Source organism: Tympanuchus pallidicinctus, unplaced genomic scaffold (genome assembly GCF_026119805.1).
Source record: "Tympanuchus pallidicinctus isolate F22 unplaced genomic scaffold, pur_lepc_1.0 scaffold8, whole genome shotgun sequence".
Lineage (NCBI taxonomy): Eukaryota > Metazoa > Chordata > Aves > Galliformes > Phasianidae > Tympanuchus > Tympanuchus pallidicinctus.
The window spans coordinates 12,463,214-12,490,398 of NW_026294802.1; the positions used below are offsets into that span (position 1 = coordinate 12,463,214).

At 48.2% G+C, this 27,185-nt stretch overlaps 2 protein-coding genes across 3 annotated transcripts in view; both read left to right on the plus strand.

The window, feature by feature from the left end:
• The window catches only part of RASD2 (RASD family member 2), a 100,674-nt gene that overhangs the window by 32,263 nt on the left and 41,226 nt on the right, over nucleotides 1-27,185 (plus strand). The window lies entirely within an intron of this gene.
• MCM5 (minichromosome maintenance complex component 5) lies at nucleotides 519-9,757 on the plus strand. 2 transcript variants are annotated; one of them, XM_052668236.1, is made up of 17 exons: nucleotides 519-649; nucleotides 729-911; nucleotides 1,920-2,046; nucleotides 2,113-2,241; nucleotides 2,356-2,528; nucleotides 4,032-4,187; nucleotides 4,383-4,549; nucleotides 5,187-5,358; nucleotides 5,474-5,585; nucleotides 6,311-6,454; nucleotides 6,576-6,641; nucleotides 6,923-7,099; nucleotides 7,778-7,890; nucleotides 8,200-8,328; nucleotides 8,591-8,733; nucleotides 8,866-8,993; nucleotides 9,431-9,757. In XM_052668236.1, exons 2-17 carry the CDS (start codon nucleotides 745-747, stop codon nucleotides 9,530-9,532), a joined length of 2,205 nt encoding a protein of 734 aa, XP_052524196.1. In that variant the 5' UTR covers nucleotides 519-649; nucleotides 729-744; the 3' UTR covers nucleotides 9,533-9,757. The 2 variants fall into 2 exon arrangements, with proteins under 2 accessions (XP_052524196.1, XP_052524195.1); XM_052668235.1 differs by having other exon boundaries at nucleotides 526-911.

A 27,185-nucleotide genomic window follows, 5' to 3' on the forward strand; every position in this document is an offset into this window, starting at 1 on the left:
TTACAACTTCCAGAAGCACTGCTTATCTGTGATAAATATCCTTCCTGGCCACAAGACTTCTGCAATAAGAGCAGCATCCTCCAAGTAGGGGCATTAGCCCAAAACATTAACCAGTCAGTAGACACCAGGTGGCCTTAGAAAACCTGTGCTCAAACAAGGACAAAGCGAGCCTGGAAAGCCTTTCAAAAACAACCATTCATTTAAATTCACAGTTCCACAAAAAGCCACTACCATCGGGGCAGAAGGCGTGTTTGGCAGCACCATCTCGCCCACTGGCCCATCCAGTCTCTCAGCACACCCCACCCGGGGCGGGGTTCTCCGTAGAAACCCACACTCCCCCCGCCAGCAATGGTTTTCTCTGCCCCCCCCCCCCCCAACGCCGGAATAATGGTATCGCCCGACCGCCATTTCGCTTCCCTCCCGCCCTTCTCCTCCAGATTTCGCGCCAAACTGCTCCCGGCGGGAGGGGATGGAGCGTTCCGACCAATCGACGACAGAGGAGAAGCCGCGCGCTTCCAGCCGGGGCGGGGCGGAAGGGCCGGCTGAGCCAATCAGCTGCGGGGTGCCGCTGGCGGGCCAATCGGAAGCGGGCCGCGCTGCCGATCGCCGTCCGCCGGGCACTGGTTTTGCCGCGAAAAAGTTATTGGTGGTGCGTGGATCGGCTGTGGGCCTTGGCGTGGCGTAACAGGGCGGGGGTGCCCCGTTCTGAGTGTGTGTTCGCCCCGCAGGTGAGGTACAGGCATCATGTCGGGCTTCGACGAGCCCGGTGTTTATTACAGCGACAGCTTTGGCGTGGACACATCGGCGGATGAGGGACAAGTGCGGAAATCGCAACTGCAGCGACGCTTTAAGGAATTCCTGCGGCAGTATCGCGTGGGAACGGACCGGACTGGCTTCACCTTCAAATACAGGTGCTGTGGTGTGTGTGGCAACGCGGGTCTGCTCTTCCTATAGAGCGTAGAGAGCTCCCTGCAGGGTGGGCGGGGATCTCTCAGACATTTATACAGACTGGAAGAAGCGATTCTTGAGAGCAGCCCCGCAGAGAAGAACCTGGGGGTACTGATGGATGAAAAGCTTAACATGAGCCAGCAGTGCGCTCTTGCAATTCGGAAAGCAAATGATGTCCTGGGCTCCATCAGAAGAGGGGTGGCCAGCAGGGACAGGGAGGTGATTGTCCCCCTCTGCTCTTGTGAGGCCCCACCTGCAGTGCTGTGCCCAGATCTGGAGCCCTCAGTACAAGAAAGACAGGGAGCTGTTGGAGAGGGTCCAGAGGAGAGCCACCAAGATGATCAGGGGACTGCAGCACTTCCCCTGTGAAGACAGGCTGAGGGAGCTGGGCTTGTTCAGCCTGGAGAAAAGAAGGCTGCGGGGTGACCTCATGGCAGCCTTTCAGTACCTAAAGGGAGCCTACAAACAGGAGGGGAATCAACTCTTTGAAAGGGTAGATAACAGCAGGACAAGAGGAAATGGTTTTAAGTTGAGAGAGGGAAGATTTAGTTTGGATGTCAGGGGGAAATTCTTTACAGAGAGAGTGGTGAGGTGCTGGAACAGGCCGCCCAGAGAGGCTGTGGATGCCCCATCCATCCCTGGAGGTGTTCAAGGCCAGGTTGGATGGGGCCCTGGGCAGCCTGGTCTAATATTAAATGGGGAGGTTGGTGGCCCTGCATGTGGCAGGGGGTTGGAGATTCATGATCCTTGAGGTCCCTTCCAACCCGGGACATTCTGTGATTCTGTGGGCAGTGTCATATTGGAACTACTGTCCCAGGGCTGATGGCACATCTCACTGTGTTTGGGGTGGAAGGTTTGCCTGTGTCCCCCTGATTCCCCCTTAGTGCTGTTTTCCTCATGAGCTTTACTCTGAGGCTTCACTGAGCTCTGTGGGTAGCCCTGACCCTAATCCTGTGCCTGCTGCCTTGCAGGGATGAGCTCAAGCGGCACTACAACCTGGGCCAGTACTGGGTGGAAGTGGAGATGGAGGACTTGGCCAGCTTTGATGAGGATCTCGCTGACTATCTGTACAAACAGCCTGCTGAACACCTGCAGCTGGTAAGGGATGGAATGGGACGTGTGAGGGTAGTGTGAGGGTGGTCCTGACTGCTGTTCTCTTTATAGCTGGAAGAAGCAGCGAAGGAGGTGGCAGATGAGGTCACTCGTCCTCGTCCTGCTGGGGAAGAAGCTCTCCAGGACATACAGGTCATGCTGAGGTCCGATGCCAACGCGGCCAACATCCGTAGTCTGAAGGTGAGCCTGAGAGACCATAGTCTCACAAAGTGTCATTACATTTCCTTAGCACCGTGAGTTTCCTTTCCATCCTCCAATGTTGTTTCCCTCACCTTCCTTTCTTTTCTCTTCCAGTCTGACCAGATGTCCCACCTCGTGAAGATCCCTGGCATTGTCATTGCGGCAACCCCTGTGAGAGCCAAAGCCACCAAAATTGCCATCCAGTGCCGCAGCTGTCGCAACACCATCAACAACATCGCAGTGCGCCCGGGTCTGGAGGGCTACGCTCTGCCCAGGAAATGTAACACGTGAGAGATGACCTGGGGCTGTTTGGGGCAGGTGGTGGGGCAAAATGGGCACACAGGGTCACATGAGTTGAAAGGGACTTATGGAAATAATCTAGTGCAACCCCCTGCAGAGGCAGGATCTGTACAATAGATTGGAGAGGAAAGGGTCCAGGTGGGTTGTAAGTATCCAGATGGGTTGTGAGTATCTCTGGAGAAGACTTCACAACCTTTCCAGTGCCCCTTCATCAGCCTGTTCCAGTGCTCTGTCACCCTCACAGTAGAGAAGTTTTTCCTCACATTTGTATGGAACTTTTTGTGTTCCAGTTTGTGCCCACTGCCCCTTGTCCTGTTGCTGGACACCACTGGTAAGATCCTGCCCCCCCCCCGCCATTAGTTATGTACAAGCATTGATAAGATCCTCTCTCAGGTGTCTCTTCTCCAGGCTGAACAGTCCCAGGGCTCTCAGCCTTTGCTCATGAGAGAGGCCCTCACTGTCTCAGTGGCCCTCTGCTGGGCTCTCTCTATAAGCTCCCTGTCTTTTTTTGAACTGGGGATCCCCAGTTGCCCCATAATTCTGCTTTCAGCTCCTCTTTCAGTTCCTTACCAAATTCTTACCTTGTTCAGGCAAACTTCTTGCTTCCACATCCCCCTCCCTGATGGGCTGTTTTCCATTAAGTTCTATAAGGTTACTTTGCTCCTAATTTCCAAATCCTGCTTTACAGCTTTTGCTGCCTGCACGAATTGCAAGCATTGGGCTGCTGCAGTGCTGTGACATTCATATGGGCTGATCCTGGTGGACTGTGTCTTTGAACTGAAGCATGCCAGTATTTATTTTCTCTGCCTTATCTCTAAGGCAGCCTGAGAGGCCTGTGGGATCAGCATAGTTCTTGCCTGGCTCCTGAGCCTTGGCTGCACAATTGGGTCAGCACAGCTGCCATGCAGCCTCTCTCTCTTTCTAGTGGGACTTTTCCTGCCTTGTGTTCTGTCTTCCCAAAAAGCCCCATGGCTGCCTGCATAAAGTCAGGCACTGATGGTGCTCTGCAGAGGAGCCAGCAGGATGCAGAGCTGCTTCACATCTCCCAGAGCTTATAGTAGAGCACTGCAGATAGGCAGAGCTGACATCTCAAGAGACTCTGAGGTTGATGGCAGCCTTGTCACACTGCTAATTGCTTTCTCACCAGAAACCACTTAGTGTTTGCCTCATGCGTGAGGTTATAAAGAAATATGCCCTGTCAGGGCATGGAGTCTATACTGTTATCTCCCGTTTCATTAATGAGTTTCCTTCATGCTTGCTTTTAGCTAGCAGGAGAGAGGGAGGTGCTTCTGAGAGTATTCAGGGGGAGCATCACTTTGCTGTGGGTTTGTGCTGATGCTCTGACATGTTGGAGGCAAGGAGTTTGGAGAACCATTGGGCTGTTAACGGTGCCTTTCTGACCTGAGAGGGGTGGGCTCTGGGTGCTGTGACCACTGTCCACACCCCTAGTGCTGCCCCTGGCTGACTTCTCCCAATTGATCTCTACACAGAGAACAGGCTGGCCGCCCCAGGTGCCCGCTGGATCCCTATTTCATCATGCCAGACAAATGCAAGTGTGTCGACTTCCAGATCCTGAAGCTGCAGGAGTCCCCTGACGCTGTGCCACACGGGGAGATGCCCCGGCACCTACAGCTGTACTGTGACAGGTAATAGCTGGGTCTCTGGGTGGGCTGTGGCCTTGCTGCCATATCTCAGGTTTGCAGCATTGCTTCCTCCCCTGGCTGAGTCTTATTACTGTAGTATCACTAAGGTTGGAAAACACCACTAAGATCATCTTGTCCAACCGTGTTGGTGGTGCCGTCATTTTCCCCACCACCATCCTTTGCTTTCAATCTTCTTAGGTACTTGTGTGACAGAGTTGTCCCAGGGAACAGAGTCACCATCATGGGCATCTACTCCATCAAGAAGTCTGCTCAGAGCAAGAACAAAAGCCGGGACAACGTGGGCGTGGGCATCCGAAGTGCTTACATCCGTGTGGTGGGCATCCAGGTGGATGTGGAGGGCTCAGGTGAGGGCTGATTTTGGTGCCTGTCTGGTCTGTGTGTGTAGCTGGTGTTGGGAGAGTCCTCTTTCTGAATAGGGCAGTTTCACCAGCGAGATCTCTTCAAAATCCTAGTCTGTGTTCTTTTCTTCTGCTTACTTAGTAAAAGGTTCAGTTCTGGTCCAGGAGGTCTGTCTTCCTGGATGCTGTAAACCCAAACGTCCTGTATGGTTTTGTCTCAGTGGTGTTAAATGATGAGGCTTCAGCCTGAGTCCTCCAGGGTATTTCAGTACTTGTATCTTACTGATCTTTGTGGGAATTCTCTAAACCATCCCTGAGGATCTGGGCTGAAGTCAACGGTTAAAACTGAGCTATGTATTTGAAGTTGATTCTGACTGTAATTTCTTTCCTGTTTCTCCCAGCTGTTTTGCCCAAGATCCTTGCTTTGCTTTCTTCCAGTTCCTTTCCCTCACACAGACTATAACAAAGTGTCTGCCATGCTGGGTTAGTAAATGCCTGCTCTCTCCACCCTTCAGTGGAGATAGTGGTGGTACTTGACATGAGATGCAAGAAGTGTTTTTAGCTGTAGCGGTTGTGAGAGACACAGTGTATTTTTCTTTGAAACACCCATTTGTTCACTGCTGCTCCCTTCTTCCCTATGCAGGACACAGTTTTGCTGGTGCAGTGACCCCTCAGGAAGAGGAGGAACTTCGCCAACTCACTGCCATGCCTAACATCTACGAGATGGTTGCCAAGAGCATCGCACCTTCCATCTATGGCAGCACTGACATCAAGAAGGCCATTGCTTGCCTCTTGTTTGGAGGCTCTCGCAAGAGGTGGGGAAAAGCCAACTTGGTGGTTTATATGGTCTGCCTGCCATTGTCAGCAATGCTCTGTTACCAAGATAAAGGCTCACCATCTCCCCTCTGTCTCCCCACCCTGCTGCTCCAGGCTCCCAGATGGGCTGACCCGCAGAGGAGACATCAACTTACTGATGCTGGGTGACCCTGGGACAGCCAAATCCCAGCTGCTGAAGTTTGTAGAGAAGTGTTCGCCCATCGGGGTAGGTGCTATGAGGTGTCTTCTCATTTCTTCCTTTTTCTCCTGTGTACCACTGAAGACCAGGGTCTTGGCAGATTCCCACTCGTGCATCCCCAGTGAGAGCAGCTGGTGGAGCTGTGAACTGGAACTGCTGGTGCCAGCCTGGGGGAGATGGGGCAGAGGGCAGAGCATGAGGGAGGGAAGGGGAAGGAGGTAATTAATGCCTTCAGTGGTGCTATGAGTCGGGCTATTTGCAGACATCCAAAGATGTGGCCAGTGCTGCTGTTTATCATTGAGACTATATCAGCAGAGCTGTTGCCTGGTCAGGACAAATGAAGCTGACTGCACCTCAGGCACAGAGCTCCAAACTGAGCCCAGGCATGAAATTATATTTTCAGCTCTGTTTTCTCATAACCTCCATTAAAGTCAGCCTCTGACTGCGTTGTTTCCTCAGGGGAAAAACAAAGCTAATGCAGCTACGCACCAAAAAATGAATCACTCCATGTTCTGTACTTAATACCTGTATTTGTATGTCTGCATGCCCTCCGGTGTGTCACAATTGCTTGGTTTGAGGCTTGGGACTACGCAGCAGTCTCTGTCTGTATCAGGTCCACTTTTGGCACATGAAGGGTTTTCCCTTGGGCTTTGCCTTTCCTCCCTCTGCTCTGGCCAAGGCATGGCGGTGCAGTGGGATATTGGTCCTCCAGTGGCTGATGTGCTGTCCCTCCTTGTCCCATTCATCATTAGGTGTACACCTCAGGGAAAGGCAGCAGTGCTGCTGGCTTGACAGCCTCAGTCATCCGTGACCCTTCCTCAAGGAGCTTCTTCATGGAGGGAGGAGCCATGGTGCTGGCGGATGGGGGAGTGGTGTGCATCGATGAGTTCGATAAGGTATGTGGGGTGTGCAGAGCTTGGCGCTCAGCTGAATTCATCCACAGGTGACTGACAGTGGCTTTTTTTCTTCTTTTTTTTTTTCCCTTTCTTTCTTGTTTCTTCCACCTCGGGTGAGAAGATGCGGGAGGATGACCGTGTGGCCATCCACGAGGCCATGGAGCAGCAGACCATCTCCATTGCAAAGGTGAGAAGCCAGCCGTGCTCAAGTGTCAGCAGAAGCCAGCTTTCCTCCAGAAGGATGCATGGGCCCAACTCCTTGATGCTCCTCATGATGGATGTTCCCTCTCCAATGTGGGACTGTTACAGTGCAATTGAGTGCTACTTAAATGAGCTTTACTTAAGTATAAGTGCTTGAGGATGAGTTCATGTATCATGCTTAGGAGTTCATACTAGGAGTTAGTAGTCTTCTAGCCCTGCTGTTGTATGGGCGTGATCTTGACTCCATCTGTTCCTTTTTCCCCACAGGCAGGAATCACAACCACGCTGAACTCTCGCTGCTCAGTGCTCGCAGCTGCCAACTCTGTCTTTGGACGCTGGGACGAGACCAAGGGCGAGGACAACATTGATTTTATGCCCACCATTCTGTCTCGATTCGACATGATCTTCATTGTCAAGGATGAGCACAATGAAGAACGAGATATGGTGGGTTGGGGCTGTGGGTTCAGCTCGGGCTTGAGGCATGGCAGGTTGCACAGCCATAGCATGGGGCTGAGAGCCTGGGGAAGAAGCAAAACAAGGCTCTGGGCAGACCTGATAGCAGCCTTAAATTCTCTGAAGGGGGACTATAAGAAGGAAGGGGGCAGACTCTTTAGAAGGGTCGGCTGTGATGGGGTAGGGGGAAATGGTTTCAAACTAATGGAGGGAAATTGAAGTTGGATATAATGAAGAAGATATTTTTTACAGTCAGGGTGGTGAGGCACTGGAACAGATTGCCTAGAAAGGAGGTGTTTGCACTATCCCTGGAGACATCCCAAGGTTGGGCTGGAGGGGCTCTGAGCACCCTGCTCTAGCTGTAGGTGTCTCTGTTATTGCAGCAGAGCTGGGATAGGTGGCCTTTAAAGTTCCTTCCAGCTCAAGCTATTCTATGATTCTAAGACCGGTTCCTTGCTACATTGAAGCAAGGCAAGCTTCTTGTGGTCTCTCATAGTTCTGCTTGTCACCATAGAGCCAGGCAGGGCCTGATAGGGGTTGGGCTGGGGAATGCCTTCTACAGTATTGACAGAGCTGTGCTCCCTGAACCACTGAGCTGCTGTCCCGTTTTTGGGGAGGATTGAATTACAGGGAGGTTGGCTGTGGTCTGACTGCTCCCTGCTCTCCTAGACACTGGCCAAGCACGTGATGTCCTTGCATGTGAGCGCCCTGACGCAGACACAGGCTGTGGAAGGTGAAATCGAGCTGAACAAGCTGAAGAAGCTCATCTCCTTCTGCCGGACGTGAGTGAGAGGGGTGACTTTAGGCTGTGTCCACGTCACATGGCGCTGCTGGGGTTGCATTGTGCAGTGAGGCAGATGTGTGGCCTAGGTCTGGGCCTGGTGCATCTGCATCCAGAGCCGGGAGCATGGAGTGGGTTGTGAGGCAACACAGGCACCTCTGAGTGAAAGGTGTCTCTGAGGACCGAATTCTTAGGCTGGTAGGGGTTAGGTTTGAAAGGGCTTTCTCCTAGAAGGGATGCGAGTGAGAACAGCTTGGAGCACACAAGGGACATCCTACCCAAGGTGCCATCTCTCCTTCCTCTCTTGCAGGAAGTGTGGTCCTCGGCTGTCTGTAGCAGCAGCAGAGAAGCTGAAGAACCGCTACATCCTGATGCGGAGCGGCAGTCGGCAGCACGAGCAGGAGAGTGACCGCCGCTCCAGCATCCCCATCACTGTCAGGTGAGTGCCATGGGGCCTGGTCCTATGTGGGGAGGGAGAGCATTGCTGTCCTCCTGTACCCACCGAAACTCTCAGGCTTGGGATTAAGTCACAGTGTCATCTATGATAACCCGGAGGATTGGGGTGCTGGAGTTTGGGAGAGCCCACTGTGAATGGGGCAGCACTGGAGATGCTGTGAGTGGAGGGGAGTGTCAGGGAAAGGAGAAAAACCCTTGGGCCTACAGTAGAAAGTGGGGAATGGGAGAATCTTCGTTACCCATAGGCAACTGGAGGCCATTGTGCGCATCGCCGAGTCCCTCAGCAAGATGAAGCTGCAGCCCTTTGCCACCGAGGCTGATGTTGAAGAGGCCTTGAGGCTCTTCCAGGTGTCCACGCTCGATGCGGCCATGTCGGGCAGTCTGTCGGGTAAGGATGGACAACGCTGTGTTGGCTTACAGCTTCTCTCTGAGACGTGTGTGTGTGCGGTGGGAGGCACGGGGGATGGCTTTTTGGCTTTGAAAGTGACATCTGTTTGCTCATGCAACCTCTCCCACTCAGGGGCAGAAGGCTTTACAACGCAGGAGGACCAAGAGATGCTGTCCCGTATTGAGAAGCAACTCAAGCGCCGCTTTGCTATTGGCTCACAGGTGTCAGAGCACAGCATTGTGCAGGACTTCATGAGGCAGGTGGGCAAGGGCTGGGCTCTGCAACCAGGCAGCCCACAGTGCTGCTGTGGGGAATCCATTTCCTGGGAGGCAGCTGTAGAGCCCCTCGGTCATATTTGCTTTTGAAGTTGTTCATAGGGTCTGTTGTGTTTGCGGAGTTGGAGGGGAGTGAGGAGAGGTTTTTTTCCTCTATGTGCTAAGTGCTGCGGTTCTGGTTTGGGGCTGTTCAGGTACTACCCTGCAATACCTGGTAATAGACTGAAGTCCAGCATTGAATCTACAACATTTTGACTCACAAAACTGGCTGTACTCCGATCTGAAATGGTGAAATGGGAAAGTAGCAGCAGCTCCTGCTGTCTTGCAGAGAGGCACAGCCTTTGGCAATGGCTGCAGTCCTTATTGGGCTGCATTGAGCTTCTCCCTGCCCGTTTGTCTCACCCTGCTCTGTCCCTCTCCAGAAATACCCTGAACATGCCATCTACAAGGTGCTGCAGCTGATGATGCGCCGTGGGGAGATCCAGCACCGCATGCAACGCAAAGTACTCTACCGCATCAAGTAACCCTGTGTTCCTTGCCTGCGAGGGGCAGCTGCTAATCTGCTTGATGAGAGATCCATGGGGGCCACTGCCAACACCTGAAAGCTTTTCCTTGGGGAGCCAACCAACCAGGGCCCCTGGGGCCAAGCTCTGAGGCAGCCAGGCTTCCCCTTGAGTGTGCTGTTGCAGTTTTATTCTTGATACTCCAGAAGCTTTTAGTTTGTTTTAAAATAAAAGCTTTTATTGGTACATTAGGGTCCTTGTCCATCTGGAGGGGAGAGAGGGGTTGTATCTCCATCTCTCTTTTGCAGGCGGTGTGGGATTGGGATTGGAGGCTTTACAACCTACTGCTTCCTGCTTCATCCCTCCTTTGAATCTCATAGGACTCTGGGAGGCAAAAACACATCACCCTGCAATGGAAAAGGCTGTGAAAAAGCCTTGATGAAGCATGGCAGAGCTCTGAGCCCTGCTGGCACCAAATGAAAAAGCATTGGTGTACAGTGGTAAAAAGCTGCCACCTCACATGTGTGCTAGCAGGAGGGACATCCCATTTAGCAGAAGCTTCACTGGGGCTCTGCACATTTTCTGGTGTGGGCAATGGGATGCATTTGTGCTGTGTGTGGCAGCTGTCTTGCATTGCTGGATTTCCTTTGCACCCTTGCACTGTCAATCTGATTTTTTATTATTTTGTGCTTCTGAGCTATCACAGCTCTGGGCGTGCAGAAAAAGCTGCTCTGCAGGCAGGAGAAGCTGCTGCATGTCTCAGAGCGACCTTCAGGTTGCGAAAAAAGAAACCACCCAGGAGTACACTGTACAGGCTTTGTTACTGGAATAGATGCTCAAGGCCAGCAGAGGGAACTCGAGCCTTGAGGATGCTGGGCTATATCCTAGGGGGGCTCTACAACATCTTTGTGTGCTTCTGTGTGGGTGCTTGGAAAGGCACCTGGTGCACCTAGGACAGAGCCAGAGCTGGCTGAGAAGTCCGGTGTACCTTCCCAGGCACAGCTAGCCTTCATGAGGCTGGTTCTGAATTGGATAAACAGTCTTCTGCCCTCCAGCCTGTTTTGTTGCTTGTTTTTTTCTGGATGGATCTGGTGTTTTCTGAGGATGGAAAGGGAAAGGAGGTTCTGCATGATGATGGGTGTGTGGAAAACTCATCTCAGCTGTATCCATGCCTCACTGCAGAGGCACACCAAACTTACCAGCTCTATTTTATCACACTGCATCTAGGCATAGCTCGAAGCGGGGCTGCCACCTCCCTGAATCAACGTAATATCACAGCTGCTATCCAGCCACATGCTATAGCCCAGGTCTGAAAGGTGTGCCATGCATCTCATAGCCCCAGCCATGCCTTTCCAGTGCCTCCATCCCTGCTCTGAAGGCTCTGGCAGTACCAGTCTACCTAATGCTTACTTGGCTTTTGAGTTCTGGTATTCATGAAGCCTACAGTGTTGCTTGCAGGGCTCAAAGGAGCCATCATCTCAAGGTGTGTCAATCTATGCTGGACGTTTTTTTTGTTACTGTTATTGTTTTCATGACATGATATGGAACAGAAGAATGTTTCAGTGAATGGGATCAGAATGATTGATCTCTTCGTGCTGTAAAATGTGTTGATTATGTGGTATGAGATTATGTAAGCGTACATACAGCTCGAAACGACGTCAGCTCAGTCACAAGATGTGGAGCTGGGATACACATCTCTGGCATTATCTTGGAACTTGAGATTACTGACTACAAATAACACTGCAGAGGAGAATCAAAGGGGGAGGAATAGCCGTTCTCAGTCAGGTAAAGTTGTAATTACTGGAATATTTACATTGATATGGGGCTAGTGGCATCCCTGCAGAAGAACACCAGACCTTTCCTCAGCTGCTTGAGAAAGGGTTAGCTATACTTCTTGGTCATCTCTGATGTTCTGGTGTGCTGAAGTGTGGGGCAAAGTCACTGGGTGTCCTTAGCTGACCAGACATACTGTTCCCCACTGCTAGGCCAGCAGAGAGCAAAACCAGTCTGACACTTGGCACCTTCCAGCAGTGCAGCACTCCCTCAGCCTACAGAGGTGACTTTGCAGCTCCTTTAACCCACTGCTGTCACAGGCCCAGGACCAGGTCTGGGAGTGCCAGACTGAGATTCATCTGATCCTGTGCTGAGAGCTGAGCAGAACTCAGGCTGTGTCATTGCCAGGGCAGAGAGCAGATTTTGTCCAAAGTAAATGTTTAAAAGAGGCCAGAGGATTCACTCTGTTGACTGTGGAAGGAATCCAGGGCAACTAAATGGGGTGGGTACTCCTGCAAGCATAAGCATCAAACAGGAGGCAGAATCTTCCCATGTGTATCAGAGAAGGGTTTCATTGGAGGCTTGTTTTGGGATCCTGGCTCTGGAAGCTGAGTCATCACATCTGTGCTGCTCCGCTCTGTTCCATCTCTGAGTGGGATGAGAGCTGTTGCAATGCAGCACTGTGAACTCTGAGCGTGTTGTGAGTGTCACTTCCTCCATAAAATAAAACAAAACCAAACTGTGGAGTTCTAAGGACTCAAGGATGGCTCAAGGATGTGAGGATGAACACATTGTTCCCATTGCTGTTTATCCCAGCGAAGAGGAGGCTGAGGGGAGGCCTCATGACGACCTACAGCTTCCTCACGAGGAGAGCAGAGGGGTCTGCCAGTTCACAAACAAACAGGACACTGGTCTAAATGTGCTGGATCAGCTCTCAGGGCTTGGTAGAAATGGGTCACTAAGGAACTCTCATCAGAGAATCTCCTCTGAACCATCTGCTGTTTCTTGGCCAGGCAATGCTGATTTAGCTGCCTTTTGCACCAGACAACTTGGGGCCCTTGGAATGAAAGCAAAGGAGCCTTATCTGCCCACCTCGATCAAAGCACCTTTGCAATACTTGCTGAGGGGAGAGCAGGTCTATCCACAGTTGGCCACATGCTGTGTGCTCATCAGCATCCAGTACCTCTGTGGTATAAATAGGTATCTATAAATAGATAGGCATCTTTCCTGCCTAGAAACCTTCACCTGATGGGATCTGTCAGGTTTCAAACTGCACCTGGTATTTTGCAGGCTCTGTCACAACTGATCGCAAGGTTGAAATTCCCTATGTCACTAGGAGTGAGGAATTAAATGAATACTGCTCAAGATATTTGGAAGTTTCCAGAGCAATAGTTGATGGGTTACCTAGCACAGAGGTAATATCGCTGTCCTAGACCATCATGTCAGAAAAAGGTGCACATTCACTGTTCATTTATCTTCTATGTGAAAGACAGGTCCTGCTTGACCAACCCCATTTCCTTCCATGGCCAGGTGATCGGTTGGTGGATGATGGAAAGACTGTGGATTTAGCCTACCTAGTCTTCAGTGAAGCCCCTCTCCCATAGTATTGTCCTGGAGAAGATGGCAGCCCTTGGCTTGGACAGATGTAATCTTTGCTGAGTAAAAAAACTGTCTGAGAGCCTTGCCCAGACTGGTGGTGAATGAGTTAAATCCAGCTGGTGACTGGCCACAAGTGATGTTTCCCAGGGATCAGTATTGGGGGCTGGCCCTGTTTAATATCTTTACTGATTATCTGGACATGGGGATTGAGAGCACCTTCAGTAAGTTTGCAGATGACACCAAGCTGGAAGGAAATGTTGATCTGCCTGAGGGTAGGAAGGCCCTCCAGAGGGATCCAGGCAGGCTGGATTGATTGGCTGAGGCCAGTGGGATGAAAAAATATTCTTCTCAGAAAGAGCAGTGCTGCAGTGAAAAGGAACAGGTTGCCCACTAAGGTGGTGGAGTCACTGTCATTGGTGGTGTTTAAGGAAAGGGTAGTTGCAGTACTTAGGGACATCGTTTCGTGGGCAATATTGGTAGTAGGCGGCTAGTTGGACAAGATGAATTAGAGGTCTTCTGCAACCTTAATGATTCTTTGATTCTATGATGCATATGTTTTGTGTTGAGAAGGCATTTGATGATCTGATCAGGATGCCATGTTCCAAATGGAGTGTCAGTGTGGGAGGTTTGCCAGCTGTATGGGTCCAGCAGGCAAAGGATGATGGCTTGGGTTGAGGAGGACCAAAGGGCATGAAGGTGGGAATGGTTTCCCCAGTGACACGTAGCTCTCACAAGTGGCAGAGCTCTGCATAGCAGTCCAGATCTTTTTGGCAGCAGAGAGGTTGTTACAGTGAAAACACAATGTCTGATTTACCTGGCTTCTCCTGAATCAGGCAATTAAAATATCGTGGTTTCCACAGCAACATTTCTATCACCGTGCTGCACCAGCATCATGTTCAGCTGCAGATGCAATCAAAGGGAAAGAGGGTGAAGCTACCGTAGTCTTGAGCTGGACTGAAAGTCAAGAGCTGGTCAAGGTGTTGAGGCTCATCGAACCTGGGTCACCTGATCTCCTGCAAGCTACAGGCCCTCCAGCTCTGGCAAGGGAATCCAGCAGTTTTGGAGCAAATTCTCACTGGCTGCCTTTGTCTGAAGTAAGGCCTTCTTTGTTTGCCTTCCTAGAGGGTGAAAAGACTCTAAAACAGCCAATAAAAGTTGATGACAGAGGAGCTTGGAGTTTTCCCTGATGAACATCACCAGCTGGCAGGAATGCAAAGTGCAGAAGTATGTACATTTGTAGCCGGGTCCACACAACACAACCACACGTGGTGGTGCAGAGTCAGATGAGACAGATTCGCACCTGCGTTTCCTGGGACCTGGCAGGCACACTGCTGCAGTGCATCTCCATGCCATGCTCTCTGACTGCTTTCCTTCAAAACCTCAGCAGTGAGGCTAGGATTTTGCTTTTTTGTCTTTTGCACAGGAGAAGAGGGTAACATTAGGTCAGAGAATCAGCTCAGAGGGGGAAGGCCAACTTTTGTGTCCCTGCTGTATGAGAAAAAGCAGAAAATCTATCTGTTTGTGGCTCTTGCTGCATGCTCCAAACCCAGAGACACACAATTTGCAGTTGTGATCCCTTCACCTTTCCTGCTCCTCAGAGGATAAAATGGTTTCCTGTTTATTCCAAGGGGCAGCTGTTGTATCCACAGGGGAGAGCTGTGCTCATGGTTAATGTGGCTGTTGTCCAGATATGTTTTCCAAAAGTTGCTAGGCCATCCAGCAGCTGAAAGTCATGCTTTTGGGAGGAGGATAATCCCAGGCAACTCTCAGATGCCTGAGCATGAGAGAAGACTGCCTTTCCACCCACTGGTATGGGCAAGCAGAGGAGAGATCCTGAGGCTTTCCTCAGATCCTCTTCTAAATGCCATGTGCTGGAGTACATCAAGAGCTTTGGGGCTCCTCTTCCCTCCTGCTCCTGGTGCAGCTGTGCTCCAGGGGTGGTCTGCATCACCCATGGGACAGAACCATGCAGTGTCCCATGGTCTCATCTCTCTTTAGCCAAAGCTCCTAGTGATGAACTGGAGTGCCCAAAGCAATGAGACATCCAGGACTGGTGAGGGAAACTCCCTGTGGTCAAGTTTTCTTGTGCCTGGACAAGAGAAAACTGGGGACATGTGCAATCCCTGGAAATCATATGAGAAATATCATCACCCCTCCTCAGGCTGCTTTTGCAGTCACTTGTACAGCAGAAAATGTCCCAGGATGCAGAGTATGCAGCCCCTGGGGAATGCCTTTCCAGACATATGAGGGCTATAGGCCAATTTTGGTCTCCTCCATCAACATGGAAGAGGCAGTCAAAATTCAACGCCTTTGGGCAGGAAGTGTCATAGATAAATAAATGCAGGAAAAAGACAGGGCCTGCTGCTTCTTGTGTCTGTATGTTTCTCTTCTGACATCAAGAGCGCTTCCCATATTTGCTTATTGTGTTTGCTTCTACCTGGCAGGGCTGTGTTGGTTGTTTGTGTTTTTAAATGCCAAAATGACCCAGACTCAGAACAGGCAGGTGGTGATCCAGGCAGCGGGCTTGTATCTGACTCCACTTATTCAGTTAGCTATGAATTGCTGAAATGGGAAGAAATCAGTGACCCATACACAAGCATCAGAGTCATCATTGGTCTGGAAGTGGGGCACTGAGACATGGCCTGCAAAGTGGAGAGATGGCAAGTGAACCCAATGAATCAGTGATGCCCTCTGGACAAGCAGGAGCTGGTACCAACCCCAGCCCTTCATACACTCATCAGGTTTATTTTTCAGCAGCATCCACTGTGTGCATTTCCAGGTTAGGAAAGATGCTGGCTCACAGGCAGGGCAAGACCAAGGGCTTTGGAGAACTCTTATTGAAGCAATGCACCCTCTGTCTGCAACATTTCCATCTCAGCTCCTGTGACATGTCAATAGAGTATGCAGTAGATGAGAGAACTTTCCACACCTCTCTTTTAACCATGCTTGATCCCCGCCAGCTTCTCATTGCTTCAGACAAATGCCTCCCATACAGGTCCTCTGATTTTTCTGGCTACTTCTGTGGGCTCTGCCTGTGAGGATTTGCTTCATTCTAGAGATACCACATCTTCAGTGCTTTTCAATCCCATCTTCCATTCTCAGTCCCTACACCAGCAGCATCTGTCAGCCATCCTCGTACCTGTGCTGTCATCCTGTCGCCATCCCCTGCTTGTTTTCATCATTTCCTGTATCCCTTATCCTAATTCCGTTCCTGAGGTACATGCATGGCTTCCTGTTGTCATTTCCTCATCACTCAGCCCAACACACCCCTCTGGAGCTTTCTGCACTACTTGTTGATTTCAGGAAGAGTGTGGATCAGGGCTGTCCAGAAAGAGGGCTCCCTGCTTCAGTGCATTTCAGGCCAAATACACTGACAAATAGCAGAGGTGAGGACTGTAATGTGTTAGCTAGAGAAAAAGTGATTGCAGTGCTTCTCCAGGCAGATGGGTTTCTATTTAAGCATAAGCTAAATATCAGAGGAATGATGATCTTACAAATGAAACACAGCACCTCTGGGGGCTTCTTCCTATACGAGCTACTAATTCACCGCGTGACCTTTAGCCGTTCATTCAAGCTCTCCCTGCCTCAGTCACTTCTTGTGCCAAACCAACCCAGTGACAAATTCCTTCCTTGTGGAGATCTTGTGAGGACTATGCATCTCCATGAGAACCCGAAGGGATACGTCGCAGGCAATTGCCACACCGAGACCTCATTTCACATTCCCACTGATGTAATGCGGCACATCATCTCGCCTGTGCTAAGCCTGGAGCCTCCCACTCGGAGCCCATCCCACCTGCCTCCTGCGAAGGCGTGTGTTGGCCCTCCAGAGCCACTTCTCAGCACCGTTCCTTCCTCTCACCCTGCTTTCCTGATATATTTTAGCCTTCCTAACACCTCCTCCCTTTCTGTAGCATGCTGGTCTTCAAAGAACAGCCCTTGTCTTGGCACAGATGGGCACAGCCAATTGCTTCCCTTCAAGGGGAGATGTTGCCTCAGCAACCAAAGTTTTGAAGTTGGGCAAAGTTCTGGGGGAAAAAAAAAAAAAAGAAAAAAAAAGCCAATTGTGATGGAAAATGACACTCGGGAACAAATGCACCATGTTGCCATGGCAGCCTGAATACTTGCATGGAACTTGGTGTTTTGAAAATATGAAAAGGCTGTGCTTCAAGTGAGTCCAACTAACTAAATGCCTTTGTCAGGTAACTGCACAATGCCAAGTGTCTGGTGTTTATACTTTATACCTGGCGTGTGACTGACTCTATCACTTCTGAAATGGGAGAAACTTCTGCTCTCAATCCGACAGAGGACTATTTGATATTGCAGGCTTTGCTGTGCTACCTCGTCTAGTATTGATCTGTTGAGGTTATTTCTGTCACCCAAAGTCCATAGTTCTTGGTTGTCTTGGTTTCCATGTCTGTGTTTTATCTGTTATTTCATTTGGTGCACTTTTATCCCACGGCGTCTGAGCAAAGGCCAGCAGGTGATTTGTTCAAAAGCACGGATCCTCTTCCTAGTCTCACAAAAATCCATGTCATGCCTTGAGCGATGAACCACCTACCATGAGGGTTTCAGGGGCCACAACCTGCTTCACTCATCACTGAAAGCTGAACCAAATATGATTTTTCACCACCAGGTAGGTTTCTTCCCCTAACTGCAGTGGGGAAGAGGAATAAGTAGCCTATACTCTATTCTACAGCCCACAGAATGGACTCTTTTTGTAAACCCAGAGAAGGCACCTGAACTTTTGGAAGTCAGGAAAACCATCCAGATCTTGAGTTCATCACCATTCCTTCCAGAAGGGCCTGAATGTCATGGCATTTGGCTTCTACTTGGTATGGCTCTCTGTCCTGGGAGGCTGGGGAGAGCAGGAGAAGAGAAGGAAACAGGATTTCAGTGACCTCTTGCTGTTCTTCACTGTCTCAAGGAGACAGTACTTTGGGAAAAGTAGCATGTAGGAAAAGGTCTACATGATGCAGAATCCAATAAGGGCTGACATGACGTGGACCAGCCATGGTCCAGTGCTGAGAAGTTTAAATCCTAATGTCTCACAGAAAAAGGGGGGTTCTCCAACCTCAGCCATCCTACGACTATGACTATGATTCTTACCACCTAAACAGGGTACAATTTGGGATCCTGACACTGCATTTCATTCCTTGTTGGCGGACCCTTACCAGGAGCTAGGTGTGGAGACAGGTCTCCAAGCATGGAAAATGTCTTTGGCAGAGTCAATCCTTTGCTGTTGGCAGGAAAACAGCTCAATTGAGGATTCTCCAGATGCAGAGAGGCCAACTGCATGCCAGCTTATGTTGGGTGCATGCACAGAACACGACACCATCAGGACTTCCCAACCCAGGCTGGGCCACAGCTCAGAGGTCGTGTTGCACTATCATCAGTGAGGTCTTCTTGTTCTCCCTTGCCAACCAGAGAGCATTCTTCTATTACCCAATCCACCTTGCCTTGCATCATCTGAACTTCTGCTTTATCTGTGTTAGTCTCCTCATTGCCCTGGGTGGTCCAGCACTGGCTGCTGTGAGTTGCAGACTGTGCAGGAGGCATCTCATTTGAAGAGGCTATGGAAGAGGCATGTGGAGGCACAGAGGGAAGCAAGGATTTCACTGCTCCTTGGCAGGAGCTCAAGCCACATACCCAGTGCAAGCATCTCCTGGGCTCTCTTCCCCAGGACACCACACTGAGATTCCCACTCCCCCAGTCCACGTGCTCATCTCAACCCAAACTGCTCCTTTCCAACTACAGCATTAAGGAGACAGTTTATGTCAAGCATTTTGGAGAGGACGTCTCTGTTCTTAACTTAATTACTTGGCATTACAAAGACCCTTCCCCCATGACAGTTTTATTATGGAAATATTTTTTACCCTGGACTCTCTCCTTTGTATTTTTGTATGGCGTTTACAATAGGGGCTCCTCAGTGCTTGTTTTTGTGTAGCTCAAATGAGAGATTGGTTTCAGACAAAACATGCAGCTGGCTCTGAGGAGAGGAGCAGAGGAATGCCGACTGCTGCATAAAGCTACACTGTGCTCAGCTCCATCGTCCCAGCCACCAGTCCCTACATCTTCCTTTTTTTCCTCCCGGCCTTGGCATATGCCAGGTCCTTCTTTGCAGCAGCGCCTTCTGCAATTTGAGACCATGGGGCTATGAGCTTCATCCCTCGTGGGCTTGCCCTGAGGGTACGAGTCTGGATGGGCAGAATTGTGCCCGCCATGCTGCTGTGCACTGAGCCTCCTCCCAGCAGTACCTGGCTGTGCTGCCCTGCTTGGTTCCTGCTTCTTATCTACTCTTCATACAGAGCCATGCAAGTGGGTAGAAAGTTATGGTGATCACCCGGCACATGAAGATGGGCTCCAAGGAAGGGTAGGAGAAGAAATGGAAAGGATGTAAGGTCACTTTAAATATTTTCTTGAAATGGAACCCTTGGTCTGAGCTTGTTTGATGTCTGTGGCAGTTTTCCTGGAGACTAATTACGCCACGAAAACTGTATAAAATCCATAACCATAAGCACATTTGTGTTTGTGCCAGTTTACAAGAAGAGAACTTGCTTATGCTCAAGCCAACAGCAATCCCATTCAGGAGATTTATTTTGTAGCATAAGGGTGAAATATGTTTCTGAGACCCACACTTTACAGAGTTAGTGGGACAGAAACCTCTTTACAATCTATTGAAGCAAAAAGGAAAAGCCTACTTCTGGTAAACACCAATTACTGAAATTAAAATATCACCTTGCCTGTGATTCTGCCCACTGTTTTTTGTTATTTTGCATGAAATGGGTTTGTATAGGAGCATCACAGGCACCACACAAAGGACAGAGCATAAAAGTAGATGGTGTATGTCTTGGCTCGAGCAGATTACCCTGCCCCTGCAGTGGAAGCTTTCAAGGAATATGGTTCTCAGATAAGAAGTGAAAGTTAGTTTCAAGGTAGTGTTTTCCCTGGATTAAGGGAGGCAAATAAAGGTGGATAGATGGGAATGGAGCAGAAATCCCAGCGGATCCATGTGGGCATTGCTTTGCTAATACTTCATTGCTCAGAATGGACCTGATCTGCAGTGGCAAAGCTTGCCTTTCAGGACCAAGCTCAGTGATATGGATTCTTCCAAAGAGGTGCTGTTGCCTCATGAGACTTGAAAGTAAGTTTTTTTGCAGTTAGGAAATGTTGCGTGACTACGTGGTCGCCTACAGTTTTTGGTGCATTGGCTCACCGATTGGGTTTTGATGCATTTAATATGTGCAAGGGTGCCTGTATGTGCATGGAAAAGCTCATCTTTAAGTTGTAAATCACCATGCCCCTCAGGCAAAGGAAACTGGAGCTCCTCATTCCAAAAGACCCCTGAGAACTGCCAGCTGAAAGCACTACCAGCATAAATAACCAGGGATATTTTCAATTTCCCGTATCCCAAAATAGGCAAATGGCTACAATTTCTCACCATTCTTAATTAATTTTTTTTTTTAATTATAAAAAACCCATGGTTGAATGAATCCCTGCTTCCTAGCCCCAGCAGCTGGCACAAATGTTTATTAATAGTGCGTGTACAGATGTGCAGAACCAGCTGTCAGCCAGATCACAGGCTTCTGCAACCCCTGGATAGCTGCTAAGCTGAAATTATACAAATTAATTGTTAAGTCAAGGAAGATACAGAAAGCTGAAGATCACACCATATTTTGGTAACTATGGGACAGAAGGAAGAGTAGCATCACACCCAGTGCCCAAAAGAAGGAGGAAGGGCAGATGAGCGAGGACACATTAGGTGTTCTGTGCTAGTGGTTGCTACAGACTATGCAGGAGGAAATGTGAGAATGGTCAAGGGGAACCTAAGGAGGAAGATAAGGAGGAGACATTGCAAAAATGTCAGAGGAAAAGGTGGTATATAAGAAGACAAGAACAGGGTTGTACTGGAGGAAGCAGCCAGTGCAAGCTGTCAATGAGGAGTGAGGCAGGTTGAGCAGATGAAGGCAGGGGTCATTAACATGTATCATTGGGCTGCTGTAGGGTTGCTGCAGGATGATTGGTGGTTCCAGGAGTGACAGCAGAACACAGTGCAAGCAGGAAGATTTGTAACTAAGGGTCACAAGATCCCACTGAATCTGCAGAAGGTAGCTGGTAGGGTTTGAGCAGGGAGGGAAAAACAGAAAACACAAGCAGTGATAGAGCAATGTGAGCAGAGTTGGGTTAGGGCCAAACACAGCTTGCAACCATTATAAGAAATATTGCTGCACACTCACAGTAAACAGATGCTAGCTGTTGGCCAGCTTCATGCTTGGCCAAGTTAGGAAAAAGACCAGCACACACCATAATAAACATACCCCTAATCAGCATGCTCTGTCCCTGGCCTCCTCAATGCCACTGGGACATGTAGTCCTTAAAAACATTGACACTGGTTATGAGGAGATAGGATGTCCTCCCAGACGTTTCCTCTCCATCCATCTCTCCTTCAGCAAGGTATGCATGGGGTAATGGGGATAGATGCAGAATAGCTCCTTACAACTGAGGCAGAGCCTACATGGTCCCCAGGAGAGCTGGGTCTGTACTCCTGCTTCACAGACTCAGAGAATTGTTGAGATTGGAAAAGACCCTAAGATCATCAAATCCATCCATCTGCCCATCCTCACCATGCCCACCATCCATGTCCCTCAGTGCCACAGGCACACGGTTCTGGAACACCTCCTGGGATGGTGACTGCACCACCTTCCTGGGCAGCCTGTGCCACTGCAGCACAACTCTTTCAGAGAAGTTGTTCCTAATATCCAAACTGAACCTCCTCTGGTACAACTTAAAGGCATTCCCTCCTGTCTCACTGGGAGAAGAGGCTGACCTCCACCTTGCTACAACAAGACCTCCAGTTTGGCACTGCACTGATCTGCGCTTTGTGTGCTACAGTTTACTTATGGCCAGTGTGAGGTGCAGTGGTAACATGGGGATTCTGGTAACTGTTGTTTCAGCAGAGCTGTTATCCCGAAAGAGGGGAAGACCAGCACCTCTTGAGACAGGTTTGCATCCAGCCCCAAGCCCGAAAGCACAGTAGTGTGCAGAAGTGGTGGCACCACAGTCCTTGACGTTCAGAAGAACTTGCAGAACATAGAAGAAAGAGGCAGAAGCATGTGATGAAGTTAACATCTAGGAACACCTGACATTACACAAGAGGAGGGAAGCTTTATCGACAGGTGCCTTGGCCATCAGGATGGACCTGGAGTACAGCTGAGTAGAACAAGCAATGACAGCTATACTGGAATAAATGACTCAGAAAAAGGTCAGTCTTACTTGATTTGCCAGAGCCAATTTGTAGGCTGTAATATGCAGCAATGTCCACTTTCACATGATTCATTTTGAGGGCAACTTTGAATTTATGGTCTTGGAAAACAATGCCCTGAGAGGCTTTCAGGCAGTGATATCTATGAGAAGGGTAGATTTCAGTATAAATGAGATGGAGAGGGCACAGGCAGGAGTCTTCGCTATGCTGGTGGTTGACCGTGGGTGACCCCCATCAGCAAATGACAAATTTGCCTGAGATTTTAAAAGATTTTTTTTTTTTTTTTTCCAAATCTCTATGTTTCCAATCTTTGCTTTATCATAGAGAAAAGAAGAATGCTGGGATTTCCAGATTTATATATATATAGTTTTTAGTTTCATATTTTTCACCAAGACTAGGAATGAAAATTGCTGAAAACAACTATCCATCTTGGCAGGAAGAAAACAGATTATCACTGGAGCATTTTAAAGTAAAATTCAGATGAGTTTTCATAATGGTTTTGCCATTCTGTGTCCCAGACGTTCCTCAGCTTGGGCAGAGGGCCATTCTATGAAGGCCCACCTAGCACATCCTTTGGTAACAGCATCCTCTTAGCAGGGTCTTTCCAGGATAGACCAGATAACAGAACAAAACATTTCTTCTTCTAAAAACAGCTCTCAGAGTCTCTGGGTGCTCTCAGCCTGGTTATATAAGTGAATTTTGAGTACAAGATGTTGTTTGGTCATTGCAAACTCCCATCCTTAAATAAATTTACGTTGGTGTTTCATGGGGAGTATTTACCGCTGCTTTCCCAAGTTCCAGACATCAAACAAATGGTTTTTGCTTAATGAAAAGCACTTCACAGAACATCTCCCTTAGCTGGGAGATAAGGGGTGAGGAAAGGAAAGAACAGGGAAACAGGGAAGGAAGAATTGTATTTCTTCTTTTCTTTGAGCTGCAGATTTGTGGCAGGATCCCCCATTCCACGAATTCATTATACATGGAGTTGTTTGACTGCAGAGTTAAAATCCATAAAACAAACTAATTCATTTCAAGCTTCCCACGTAGACCTCAGAAAGAACAAGATATTCTATGAGCACTGCAACACAGTGAGGAGTCTTTCATTATTTCTTTCTCTTTTCTTTTCTTTTTTTTCATTTCTTAACCTAGCTGGGTGGAGTGTTTTTCTGAAGGTTGCAATATCTCTTTCTTGTCTGAGCAAGACTCCCTGTTCCATGGAGGAAAAAGTCCAACTGAGAGGAGCTGGAATCCTTAGGAAAAAGGAATGTGTTACCAGACTGCAGAAAGGATGATTTAGCAGAGGGATAGTTAACATCACAACTGACCCTGTAAATTAACATTTTCAAATATAAATCTCAAAGATTGTAAAAGATGCAAATATGAACTATTAAATGGAGTTTAACGGTTTAGAAAATGTTCTGAAGATCAATGCTGGTGCTGTAGCAGCCTCCAGACTGCAGTTCCCAGCCCTTTTTGCTGGCGCACTGCATTTGCTCTGGCTTTAGGAATGGCATTGCTCAGACAACAGTCTCAGCACAGCTGTAGTCACAGATCAGTGCTCTCTGAGATCCCACACCCTGAAGGCGTGAGAGCAATTACCAGCTAAAACTACATAAACTGTTAAAGCATGGTTATATTCACAGAACTGAGCTGCAAGATGAGAACTCCTTTTAGCAGATACACAATTATATGTACCCAATGCAGTTGAGAGCTGGGATTCCCAAAGCATTCATATTATTTGTGTCAGCAGAGCTGATGTGAACATAAGGTTGTGTCAACAGCTATAGTGGTGCAAGCACAAGACACAGCTTTCCTTCTTTTCTTCTAATGGACAGCTTTGCATGCACAGAGAAGAGAAGAAAATGCAGAATACAGCATGAGTGAGTGCTTTTGCACAAGGAGAACCAACCCAAAAATCAATGGTTACCGGAATTTCTGAGCTGAGAGATGTTTCTGGATGACCATGCTTGATGACCTCTGGAGAACCCAGCTAAAGATTCCACATCACCTTAGCAAGAAGTTCCACTGTGCAGTAGTGAACACTTTTGGCAAGATTCAGATATTGTTTAATGCTGTCATTTTATGTAGGTCACTCAGTAGATAATGCTTCCTATTTATTTCCATGGAAACTACAACAGATACAAAGAGCACAATAACACTGCTTGTTAGAGAAAATTCTCAGCTACAGAATGCTATTTTTCAACATACTTGCCATAGTTAGCATTTTCACTAGCTCCGACCAAGAGCCTGCATGCTGTGCTCATAAAAATCTGCATCAGTGGAGATGATCCACTGTTTCACAGCTGATATGGCAGCATCACTGCAAGGAAAATTTTGCCTATACCTGTCCATCTTTCATTGGCCCAAACAGATGAAAGTCAGATCCAAATTGTGTGGTGGATGTAGTAGGTCAGTCCAGCCAAGACTGGCAATGAGCCTCACGTTCTTCAAACTGACATGGGGCCTCATGTTATCACGTTGCAAGAGAAAGGTTGTTCCTCTTCTCCAGCCTGACTCTGCAAGTTCAAGCCTTCAGCTTAGTCAGTGCTGTAATGCAGCTGTAAGAGTTGATGGTCTGTCCAGGTTCAGGAAATCTAGAAGGATTGCCCCTTCCCTATCCCAAACGACACTGCTCATCACTTTACCCATTAAGGGTTGCATCTTGAACATTTTCTTCAACATAGAATTTGCATGTTGCCACTCCACGCACTGCTATTTTGACTCTGGCACATAATGGAGACACGACATCTCATCACCAGAAATTGTGTGACTGAGGAAACTGTCACCTTCATCCTCATACTGATTCAGTATGTCCTGACATACTTGCTTGTTCTTTCTGTTCCTGTGTGAGCATTAGTGGGACCCATCTGACACAATCTTTGTGATATTCCAGTGTTGCCACCATCATTTCCAATGCATTGAAGCTGATACATTTTACTGATCATAATCTGCTGATTCACACGGATGAGCTAATTGAGGCACTCTTCATTTTGTGATGTGACATTTGTGCATGGCCATCCAGAATGAGGCTTACCTTTCACATCACTTTCACCATTGCTGAAACACAGCACCCCTCTCACTGTGTTCACATCCGTTGTTTGGTCTCTATGAACATTCAGCAAGTATCAAAGAATGTCAGTGGCTACCATTTTTTGGACACAAAGGAATTCAGTGATGCACCTTTGTTTCCTACGCACTTTCATGCCAGGTGCCATTTTGTCAGACTGCCCCTCTGCTGCCATCTGTTGCAAGGCAACAACATGTAGCAGGGTACTGAAGGGAAGATTCATCCTCTACTGCCATACCACCAACAACTGCCTCTGTCATTTTGGGCTGACATCTTAAAATAGAAGGCATTACTTTTGGAGCAGCCGTCATAGCAACAGTTTTATATTTGAACACGTTGTAAAATTATAAGAGGGTGGACTGGATGCAGTTCTGCATGTGTTGGATTGTGGACTGAATTTAGTATTCCAACTGAGACTCTATTGCTACAATGATAAACAGTCCAGGCCCAATTACCACTCAGCAGCCTGAGTGGTATAACTGTCTCCCAAACATCAAGGAAACAGAGAGAGAAAATAACTCCAAACTTTGTTATTCATATTTGTAAATTAGAATATTACATTCCTGAAGGAAAAAAAACCAACAAAACATGCAAAGTTATTTTCATTGGATAGCATTGCATTTAGAGTAGAATTTAGCCCTAAATTCTATTACTGAGAAAATGTTTCTTGGTGTTTCTGAAGTGTTTTTCCCAAGTTCAGGTAACATATAGGACTTTCAAGGTGGTCTTAAAGTCTTACTTGGCCAATGGGAGCATGGGATGTCACAGTGTACTGGAGCCAGATGATATTCCAACAGCCATGCATGCAAGTGGAGGTAACTGTGGAGCTTTCAACTTTGGAAAATGTTCCAAGAGTGATGGAAGAGGGAGAGCTTTAAACAGTTGAAAAAAGAGGGTCACATGGGAATGAAATGTTTCACATGATAGCAAAACCAACATAATAAACCAAATATTAGAAATGAACAAAGCAACAGAAATAAAAACAAGAAATATTTTGAAATGAATCAGTGCATCCTTGTGGAGATGCCCTTTGTACAAGCTAGCACCATTGGGCTTGCTCTTTACTCACCATTTAAGGAGCTCTTTGCATTATCTGAGCATCATTGCAACACTGATCCTAGTATGCAATGACTAATTTTGTTTTCTTTCAGTGGAAAGCTCCAGCCCCCTAGCTGGGTTTCTACACCCTTGTTCTTGTAACCACTCTTGAGATGGTGCCTGATATTGTTCTACTTATTCATTAATAACATCTGTTGTGGCTTCTTCTGGTGTAAACATTAGCCAGGCTTTCATGAAGGTTTTAATAAACTTCTCCACCACTGCATACATTACAATGAAAAATTACTGATGACCCCTTTTGAAGGCCATTAATGATGGCACGCAATTTGGCTGATGAATCACAAGTTTGCTGTAGACTAAGGCTGTGTTTGTGTCCGTCTCAATAGAGTCTGTCCCCTTCTCCATGGTAACTGCTCTGCCTCTGACATCACTAGCCAAAATAGAGCATGGAGGTTATAAAATCCTGAGGGGGTGTGGGAAGGGGAGCGGTAAGATAGAATGAAAATGCAGTTCAATAAAGGAAACTTTTTTAACACTTCAGACACTGGACAGCATCAGGCAAGGGATGTCTGAAATCTGAGAAGTGGAACATCATCATTTCAGAGTTGGAAATTCGGGTATGATTATTGAGACTAACTCGGGAAGCAAAACAATCTGTGACTCCTTCTTGGAGTGAGTCATGATGCATTCAATCCATACGATATTCTGTCTTGGCATCTGAAATTCTCTCCATTACAATGAGGGTAAACGACTCCATACTGGAAGTCACGAAAGCTCTTTGGCAACTCTGGACAAGACAGCCCAGAAATCTTAGAGTAAGTGTACTAAAGCAGATACCAGCACTGCTTAATCTTTGTCATGAATCCTGTGATCTGGGATGCTGCATTTTAAAGTTCATCTCAGGAACCAGGAGATAG

What these genes read in the sequence shown, in the direction of transcription:
- MCM5 (XM_052668236.1), top strand. Translation starts at nt 745, where the DNA reads ATGTCGGGCTTCGACGAGCCCGGTGTTTATTACAGCGACAGCTTTGGC. An exon ending in CTACAGCTGTACTGTGACAG is followed by an intron (nt 4,188 to 4,382) that starts GTAATAGCTGGG and finishes CAATCTTCTTAG; the next exon opens with GTACTTGTGTGACAGAGTTG. An exon ending in TTTGGAGGCTCTCGCAAGAG is followed by an intron (nt 5,359 to 5,473) that starts GTGGGGAAAAGC and finishes CTGCTGCTCCAG; the next exon opens with GCTCCCAGATGGGCTGACCC.